This window comes from Zonotrichia albicollis, chromosome 7 (assembly GCF_047830755.1).
Source record: "Zonotrichia albicollis isolate bZonAlb1 chromosome 7, bZonAlb1.hap1, whole genome shotgun sequence".
Taxonomy (NCBI): domain Eukaryota; kingdom Metazoa; phylum Chordata; class Aves; order Passeriformes; family Passerellidae; genus Zonotrichia; species Zonotrichia albicollis.
The window spans coordinates 42,425,694-42,435,842 of NC_133825.1; the positions used below are offsets into that span (position 1 = coordinate 42,425,694).

At 37.7% G+C, this 10,149-nt stretch overlaps 1 protein-coding gene across 5 annotated transcripts in view; it reads right to left on the reverse strand.

The window, feature by feature from the left end:
• NRAP (nebulin related anchoring protein) overlaps nt 1–9,714 on the reverse strand; it is a 49,504-nt gene extending 39,790 nt beyond the window's left edge. Inside the window, exons 1-9 of one of the 5 annotated variants that reach the window (XM_074545257.1) lie at nt 9,318–9,607; nt 8,953–9,047; nt 8,153–8,240; nt 5,868–5,972; nt 5,219–5,323; nt 4,456–4,563; nt 3,489–3,593; nt 2,830–2,937; nt 1,756–1,860 (exon numbers count right to left, since the gene is read on the reverse strand). In XM_074545257.1, coding sequence (XP_074401358.1) covers nt 1,756–1,860; nt 2,830–2,937; nt 3,489–3,593; nt 4,456–4,563; nt 5,219–5,323; nt 5,868–5,972; nt 8,153–8,240; nt 8,953–9,047; nt 9,318–9,389 — 891 coding nt within the window. In that variant the 5' untranslated portion in view covers nt 9,390–9,607. Of the gene's footprint in view, nt 1–1,755; nt 1,861–2,829; nt 2,938–3,488; nt 3,594–4,455; nt 4,564–5,218; nt 5,324–5,867; nt 5,973–8,152; nt 8,241–8,952; nt 9,048–9,317; nt 9,609–9,693 lie in introns of those variants that run through there. The other 4 variants (XM_074545259.1, XM_074545256.1, XM_005481092.3 and 1 more) reach the window with 4 other exon arrangements.
• Nucleotides 9,715–10,149: the final 435 nt, after the last annotated feature.

Below are 10,149 nucleotides of genomic sequence, written 5' to 3' on the forward strand. Positions count from 1 at the left end.
AATGTTTTAAAATAGGTCATGCCACAAGTTTGTGGACATTATGATGCACATTGGTGAACAACAGTTACAATGGCATTAAATTATTCTATAAACAGGCAAGAAAAGAAAAAATGCAGTTGAATAATCAGCTTCTTAAAATACCATTAATGAGTTTGAATTCTCCAGACCAAGCTGTCTTTTGCTTCTAAGTTTCTTAAATACATTTTAATATAATTTCTAATATTGTGCATATATTCAAAGTTTCAGAAAACTATTTTTGCCACTCTTAAGGTTTTTAAATATGAACAAAAAGACACTCAGGACAGGAATTTTACAGTAAGATTCCTTAAATTGTCTCATGTTATACATATAAATATCCATGTACATATATACATATATCTATATATATCTGTCTGATGCACACTCAATTCATTGTTAATGATCTCAACAGTTAGAAATCTAATCTCTTTACCCATGTTAAGTCATAATTTACTCAGAAAGACCCATTAATTTCAGTGACTCTGTGTTATTTGACTAATAATATCAGTATCCAATCTATAAAGATTAAAACTCAAATCGAATTTGAAGTCCATGACTGAAGTTTCAAAGACACTTTCAAAGAAAGAAAACTTAAATTAATTCTAAAACAGAAGCATTCTAATGCTTGGAAATGTAATTAGTGCTTTTTCAAATTCATTTTATTTGTTTATTCCTATTAAAACTTGTAGCAGTTCAAAAGACAGAAGTAATTGAAGGCTCCACTGCTACAATTCTAAACTCATATTCTTCGAGGATGGTTTGCTTTCCACAGAATACTAAATGTAAATTTCAACAGAAGAAGTGAAGAAATGTAAAATACCAAAGGTTTTAGGAAAATACAGCCCCTATCCCTTCATTTCTCCAAAGTGTATGAACCTATTGAGGAGCAGAACAAAAACCCCTGAGATTAACCATATAGTTTTCTTTATACATAAACACCACTATTCAATTCCTTTCAAATTCCATTTACCTCCATTCAGTTTTATATAGCTGTGCTATTCCCCTAATCTAATTGGAATTTGGGTGCATTTTGGGCAACCACAAAACCAATTGTATTCCCTTAAAAATGAAACATAGGCAAAGCAAATGCCACTGACCAAAACAGAACTAAAGCCTATCTACTTCCACAAATACAGAGCTACAGCTTGTCAGGTTTATAATTCCTCTTTTGTAGAGGAGGTGAAATCTAAGAGATTGTGTATCTAAGAGATTCAGTGCTGTTCACACATATTTAGAGCTGCAAAGCTCCTAAGGTTTGTGAAAATACCGACAGGGAAAAGGCACCTAACTGTCTGCCAGCATTCTACCGTTTCACAACCCTTTAGCTTTTCTCCTGACTGAATTTCCTTATTCATGGAATGGGAATATTTCCTCGAATAAGCACATTTTAGTGTGATACCTAACAACACCACAACAGAAATGCAGAGTGCACACAGATAAATGCACAGGTCACAGATAAAATTTGCCAAGGTCAGTTTTTAGCAATGGCCCTACCATAAGGGTCATGCAGTAACAGTGCAGCCACCTTGCAGTCACATCTTCAGGTGCCACTGACAGATACATTACATTTTAGGAGCACAGGACTGTTTGTACACCATCCTTTCCCTTGAAATTTTGTTTTCTCACACAGGACAAAAAAAAAAAGGTGACAATAGGTGTCACCAGTTTCTGAAGCCTTGAACAATCAGCTGTAGCAATGATCAACACCAGCATGGCTATTCCTTGGATGTTCCATACCTGTCCATACTGATCTGCATTTTCTCTTGCAATAGCAACATCCATTCCAGCTGTGTGGCTGGCTTTTCCCTTGATCTCTTTTTCATATCTTTGATGATACTTCACCTAACAGGAGAAAAAGGAAAGGAATAATCAAGGTGAGTTTAGTCTGGTTCACAGATGCTGCTCAATAAATAACAGCCAATGGCATGCACATGTTGTCAATAAAGGATTGTGAAAATTCCCATTGCCACCAACCTGTACAAGACAAACATGCCATTTGAAGGTATAAAAACAGAACTAGTTGTGCATTAATAATGCACTAGGAACACAGGACTTGCCATTTCAACCCAGACCATTGGGTCAATGTGTTCAGCACCACCTGCTTGACAGTGGCTAATCCCTGATGCTCCAGCAGTTTAAAAAAATAGAACTGATTGTAATGCAAATTCATGGTTACCACAGAGCACTTTTTTACCACAGGGTCACCTGAACCCCATCAGTAAATGGGTTTGTTTCTGAAGATGCATTATCCCCAGTGATAAAGGGAATTTTAGGCAATCAACCTTCAAGTTTAGACCAAGATTTGCTCTACATTTACTGAAGTCAAAATAATGCCTGTAACCTGATGCTGCCCTTTAATCACCATGTGTGTTTGCTGACAAAAGTGAAGGGTTTTCCACAGATCAAAGGCAAATAAAAACATGTAATTGTTTTAGAGTCAGTTGCTTTCACCTTCAAAATTATGGATCTCTTATTTTCCTCAGTGACTCTTAACAATGTTTTAAATTCACTTCCTTTGAGTTATATGTCCTTCCATATGATACCTTCTCCAACAAAAAGAGCTTTTCTTTTAGTTTCCAATAACAAAGCACAATTAACTGTACATTTTGAAGGAACACTGATATCTTTTTATGGTGTTCATTAAAAAGTTCAGGGGTGTTGTGGTTTTGTTATGTTTGGAAAGGAAAAGAAAGCCAGTGAAGATCAGTATGCCATGCTCATGGAATTTCTGCCAGTAAATGTTTTAATTCAAAATTTGTGTGACAGTTTAATATTTTCTTTCTCAAAAGAGACTTTTCTTTGGACACTTACATCACTGGCTAATTCATTTGCTCTCTTGGCTATTTGATAAGCTGGAGTGATCATAGCAGGAAAGCTGCCTTTCCCCTTCCGTTCTTCAAAGTCTTCTGTGTATTTCAACTGTAAAAAATCAAGACAGTTCAGGAGCAATTAGAGCAAATATGTCTTGATTGCACACCTAATCAATCCTTAAAGTTGCAAAGTCAGGTGCTCCAGGGCTGTCATCTGCCAAAAGGAAGATGAACCATGAAGTCTGAATCTTTGCAATTTGGTCTTTAACTACACAATCACACATCTTCTGCATGGCCCCGTTGTCTTGTTCAGGGTGTAGGATGAAGAGATTCATTTAAAGAAAATACTTAAAGTCTCTGCAAGATGCCTTCTCTATTTACGTTAGAGTCAGGCAGCTTCTTTCTTTAATTTTCATGGCAGCCAGTTGCTGGGTATGGACCAGACTGGTGCCCCAGCTTCTGTTCTGACAGCCTAAAATGGCCTCAAATTGAATGTTGTCTTTGCAACTGAAAGTACTAAATGCTTAATGGTGAAAATAGTCTGCCTTTAAAATATTAATTTTAAATTTTTCTTTGTGTTCATATTTGCAAGTAATTTATAAATACCCCAGGAACCACTTGTGGAGCCAAAACCAGATCAATCTATTTTGTTTTACTTACATCACTTGCAAGATGTGCTCCAGCCTTTGCATGAAGTATATCTGGAGTGTCTACAACAGAGGTGAACTTTGAAACTCTCTCCTCGTGTCCACGCTTATATTCCACCTGAAGAGGAAAACATATTTATCCATATTACACCCAATAAGCAGCAAAAGTACATTTCCTATCACAAGGCTTCAAGAGAAAATGAGTAACAGCAGTCATGACACTCCCTACTCTCCACAGGCAGGCTATCCATATATTTAAGCCCCAATTTCCTTGAAGTGAATACCAAAACCAGACAGAAATGGACTCAGATATTCAAATTTTCACTTGATTTATGTGAGCCATACATTTGATTGAAATACCATGAGAATAGTCATTATTGTCCCAAAATCATACTGCAATGGTCTTGGGATATGTAGATATTATCTGCACAAAACAATATTATAAAACCATTGTTATGGGATTTATTTTTACTTATATTTTCATGTGAATAGTTCTCAAATAAACAAGCAATTTTCTGTGCATAAAGTAGCTTTTATGTGAATTAATTTCAATCTTATAGCTGTGTGATTTCACAGAATTACTAGGTTGGAAGAGACCTTAAAGACCATCGAGTCCAACTTAATTTCAAGTAATAAAATGAAAAATGTCAAATGTAAATAATTTGATGAATACAGCCCTAAAGGTAATGAATTAAATGAACATTTCAGTGCAAGTAACAATCTTTTTCAGGATGTGATAAATTATGCAAAAGTTGCTACATTTGCCAGGAAATATCTACATTGTCACTTATTTTATATGATTGTACTCCCAGACCAAGTACTTTTTTAACCTTGTTTTCTGCATCATGTTAACATTTTCTCACTTTGTAACAGTATAACAAATACTCACCACGGAATCTAACATCTCATGGAAATGGCCTGAACCCAGGATTCTCCAAATTCAGAAGTGTAAAACGTAATTAAAAACCCTTGTGACTTACATCACTGCTTAGCTGGCTGGCTCTCTTGGCAACCTGGTAACCTGGAGTGATCATAGCAGGGAAGCTGCCTTTGCCTCTTCGTGGCTCAAACTCTTCTGTATATTGAAACTAGAAGATTAATTTGTTTATTAGAAAAGAATCCACTGTAGTTTAATACAATTCTTCTTTTCATGCCTGTTTCCTAAAGGTATGTATCACTTTATTCAAAAGAAAACAAATTAAAGAACTTCCACTTTGTAAGTTGTTAGTTACAGCTACTTCCTACACACAACAGAAAACATTTCTCGTTTGTATCAATTGTCCACTGTTAACTGCCTATGCTGATTAGGTCACCAACCCATTGTATGGACACAGTCATAATTTAGGAGTGATTTTCATCAGTCATGGAAATTCAGTCAGTGAAAAGCCTGGTCTGTGGAAAATACAACACATTTTCCATCACGAGTCCTGCTCTAGTGAGAGAGAGAGAGCACTGCCTCTAGAGCAGATCACCTCAGTTTGGTCAGCAGCCGAAGTGTTTCTGAGTTATATAAATATATAAATGTGTGATGGCAATAGAACTGTTATGTGACTTTAATTCCTTACATGGCTAAGTATTGTTATTGACAGAAATAAACATGTCAGTCTCTCCTTTGGCAACATCTTGACAGACCCTCCAGATACCCCTCCTGTAAAGCCTGGAGGTGACTTCTTACCAAAGGCTGACTTTCATGTATTTGTAACCATGAACCATGAAAATAAAGCCAAACACCAGTCCACTTACATCAGACAGAGCCTTCTGTGCCTGTGTTATCTTGACCATCTCAGGATCTGGGATTGTTCCTGGGTACCACGATTTTCCTTCCTCATAGGCAGCATAGTAAGCATTCTACAAAACAGGAACTAAGTAACTACCTATCTTCACTCTGGTTTTGGCACTCAAACAGATGATCTAACAGGAAAAAAAAAGCAAGCACACAGTGCAGTGGAAGTGAAATTGTGCAGCACAAGGCCTACATTCCACATCCCTTCAGAGTGCCAAGGCAGAACTTGTACAACAAGAACTGACATCAAGATGACAGGATCCAGGATCCTGGAGTGAAACTCAAATAACACCCCCTGGGAATATGATCTCCTGCTGTGAAGCTCCAGTGCCAGTAAAGAGAAGACACACAGAGTGTGGCTGTTCCTGCAGCAGCCCCAATAGCTAACTATAGGCATACACTTCCTTCCTCACCTTCTAGTTATTCTATCCTAAGCTATAGTTGGGCTATTTTGTCTTGAAAAGTTTAGCCAAATGAGAAGCAAAGGCTATTTCTTTTTAGCATTGAAATGTCATGGTTAAACAGGTTATCCTGACAATCAGGATAGCCAGGGCCAATCCTTGGGGTCCTGCAGGCTGCTGGCTGGGAGACTCGAGGGGTATTTCTTACCTGGGTAGCAAGTTGTTGGGCTTTATAGACACTTTCAATTTCTCTGGACCTTACATCCCACTGAAAGACTGATTTGATTTGTTCACTCTCTTCTCGATATTTTATCTAAAAAGAAAAGATAATGACTCATTTTAGTAGTTTGTTAGTGCATACTAACACTCGCCCCCTTTGAAGAAGAATAAGAGAGGCAAGGTGATGATTGCATTTAGCCCCAAAGCCAAAACTCTGTTTTCTAGTCCACCCAGCTTCTCCCTAAGATTTCTGCCAGTATAGGAGCTGCACATCTGTAAAGGAGCAGCATATTACACCTGAGACCTGGCATGACATTCTGAAAGAATAATTTGATCTTTAGATAATCCTTTTGGGGGAAATAATCTGTTAGAATTGAAATCCCTAAGAAATTTAAAGCAGGATGTGTCAATGCATTACATGAAAAAACTATAGCCAAGTAAGCAATATTAAAATACTCTCTTATTTCCCTGCACAGCGTCCACAAAGTGTCATATCTTAAATGTGTCATATCTCAAATCTAATATGTAAATGACTACTATACTTAGTCCTGGGTCATTATGTTCTTACTGCTACTTTTATCATGATAGCATGTAGAAGAAATCCAACTGAAATCACAGATCTGTTATACAACTCACTCTCTACCCAGAGTAGAGAATTTAAACTGACTGGACAGAAATGTTATTGAGCACATGTACCATTATTCCCATTTATAAATTAAGCACAGAGGAGCAGAGAGCTGAATGACTTGCCTGATAACATAGAAATTCTGTATAGAGAAACCTAATTGTCATCTCTGTGTTCCAGTTGATTTCTCAAGACTTATGTGAGAACATCACATTGGGATTGAACAAACATTCTATTTTCTGCATCATCAGAAATAAACTTCAATATAAACAGAACAAACTTCCATAGTAGCAAGAGAAACCTTTTCCCAAGTTAGCATTTTTTATACATTTACTAATGAAAAATTTTCCTGCTCTCAATTTTTTTGCAGAAGTACTCCCTTTAAGCAGGTACTGCAGATTCAGCTTCTTTACTACCCTTAGCAGTTTTCTCTCTGGAACAGAACCTCATTGTGTGATTGAAAAGGACAGAAGGTGTTTAAGGTGTATAAAACAAGGGAAAGTGATCTTTGAGCTATAATTTCTCTGGCTTGTGTACTCACATGCACTGGAAGTATCAGTCTCATATCACTGCCTAAACCAGAAATAGAACCTGCAGTAATCCCAAACTCATTCCTGAGCAGATCTGTCACACATAAAGTAAGTACGATAGTCATTGCTGAAATAGTTACAGCCCATGATACTGCAAAAACTGAGGCATAAGAATGCTGCAAAAAATGATAAATTATAGTGTCTGACAAAGGCTATTCTTGTGCATCAAGGTTTTACAGCTAATACAGGACATCAGAATGAATTCAGCATGCCATAATCTGAAAAAAACAACTTTCTTTGTTAATTTTAGTGATGGCTAATCACATCAAAACACATTGCTTTGTCTGTGAAACACATTCAGAAGTAATGTTATTATAGGATATAGAAAGACATGGCATTCAAGAAAACAGCATTAGGCAGAGGAGTGAGGTAGCCATTGATTACTGGGTGTTCCTGTATTATTTATTTCAGCAGACCTGTTGTGTGTAGGTTTGTGGATGATGTTTCTGGAAGGAATCAATGCAGGGGTGGTGCTGGGGATGCCCGCAGGCTGGAGCATTCCAGCTGGATGGGGCAGGGCAGAGCCCACAGGGAGGATGCTCCTCCATCCCCAAAAACACCTCCAGCAAAACCCTGCCAAGGTCCCCAGACCCACTGCTTTACCACCTCAGGTTTGGCAGAAGTACTCAACAAAATATTAATGGGAACTTCTGCGTGTGTGCCACCTGGTTATAATTTATTTGTTGTTTCGTGGCAGTTTCTGATGAGATCACAAAGCAAGTGGGTTGTTCTTGCTCCCAGAGGTTGTGAAACCCAGCTTAGTCACCAAGTTTGCACAGCTCTGGGCAGTTTAGGTGAACTGTGTTTCCGTACAGATTATCAGATATACAGGTGAGCAGCTCCAATCAGTTTTTCTTTCTGATAGAAGAAGGAAATCCAGATCTAAGATTGCTTTCACATGAGTAATCACATTGAAAAAATTATGACTGAAACCCAGCTGAGGTCTGAATCATACACAGGAAGGTGAGTAAAAAGCACGTATTTATACTCACAAAACGAGATGTTATCAATATGTTACCAAAATGTAGAACAAACACATTTGACCCTCAAGCTTCTTACCTCACTTACCACTTCTGACAGTTTTTTTGCATTCATATTTATTGGTGTTTCAAACACACTCGTGAATGCATTGTTCTTTGGATTGTGCCTAGAAAAGGGTAAGTGTAAAAGGATATTAGGAATGTACCAGGCAGCCCACCAGAAAGGTTCTCTTTGAGCACTGAAAACCACAATATCAGCCTCCACCCCTCTATACACATCTCTTCCCCCACTCATACAGAGATCTTAGATTACATTCAAGTTCTTACTGTAAGGAGTAGGTGCCTAGAGCAAAATTAATTTTAATGATCATCATATCAATGCTGTGATTCTAATAACAAAAGAGAATAATAGAATAAAAAACAACTGTCATCTCTTCTTTTTCTGCTGACAAATTTGACAGGAATTGATCATTATAAAATAAAAACTTCCTAGAACAAGCCAACTCCAAAATCTGCATTTTATACATTTTCCTTATGATTAGCTCAACCTTGTTAACTCTTAACCACTGATTTCGAAAGCACTGAATTTTGTGGTTGGTTTTATTTTCTTCCCACAATACTGAAAGGGAACTTAATTTGGTGTCTTTTAGCACACTGGCCAAATGAGGAAGCTTTATGCATGGTAAAAAGAGTTTCCCACCATTTGTGATTCACGTAAATCCAAAGATATGCATGCAATCACCAACAATACCTAATTCACATCACATACAGGACAGACTGAGTCCAAATGGTGGTCTTCCATTCTATTAAAATTACTAGCCAAATTAAACCTTTGCTTAAAAAAAAATGGAAGAGGAAAAAAAAAGGAAATACACTTACGCTTGACAGTAAGGCTTTTTCTCATGGCTAACAAAGTTGTTTACAGTTAACATCATCTTGCATACTTCACAGTGAAAACAGGCTTTATGCCACGTCTGGACATGCCACAAAAGAGAAACCAAACAGACATGATTTGTATTTCATTATTATTATTTTGCTAAGTTTAAAATCTCACTATTGATCCTTACCCTTCCTTTAATGAATCTGACTATTTTTTCTTCAAATATATACATGTTATTAATTCATTTCAGTTCTGAACCCAGTTATGAGCAAAGAACTTTTGGAACTGAGAGATTTGCACAGTGTTAGAAGTGCCAATCTGTACATTTATTATAGTCCAAAAATGATAAAGAAAGAGAACTGACCTGATCTATACAGTTAATCTTCTCAGCAGGGTAAACCCCATAGCCACATCTAGCACACGGCTGCACATTCATCTTGAAATCCACAGAGTGAAAAATATATAGGTTTATACAAAAGGTTCAAAGAGTATGAAAGTGACTTTTTGGCCTGTGCAAAGCACACTCTAGACACTCCAGTCAAGGCCTTTTGCTGTGGTCAATGGCTCCCATTAAAGCTCTGAATTGAAGTCTGTTGCTCCCTTTGCTGACCTTCTGTTTCAAAGTCAGCTGCAGGCTGGCTTTTAAAGCTGCCAGTTAGTAAGAGTGGTTATTTTGGCAACTGTGTCAGTGCAGAAGGGAGGGCAGCAATATCTTTCTCTAAATAGAAGAATGAACTCACAGAAACGAATCACATCCATGTGAACGTTAGAGCCTGATCATTTTGTATTTCAGTTTTGCAGTCATAGGCCCAGGATGAAGAGAAAAGTACATGCAGCAGCAGCAGCATTTACCATTAGTTCCTCCTCACCCTGATAAACAAGTGACCTCATGGGGGAGCATTTTGTGTTTCGGAGCAGCCTCACAGCAGAAGGAGGTACCACCAGAGATGGAGGCCAGAGGTGGGTTTGAAGCTCCCTGGCCCTTGGGCGGATGTAGAAGAAGTTCACTGCCATTGTCCCAGACAAGTTATTAATGTTTTCCCTTGGTGCCAGCTCAGTTTCACCTTGTATATTATGTCAGCACACTCTTTTCTCATATCTTCCTGTTTCATTCACCTGTCACTCCATCTCCAGGTGTAGGAGGATGCACTGTGAAACAGGCAGAGCCTCTTATCTCAAAGAGTTCTAAACATGGT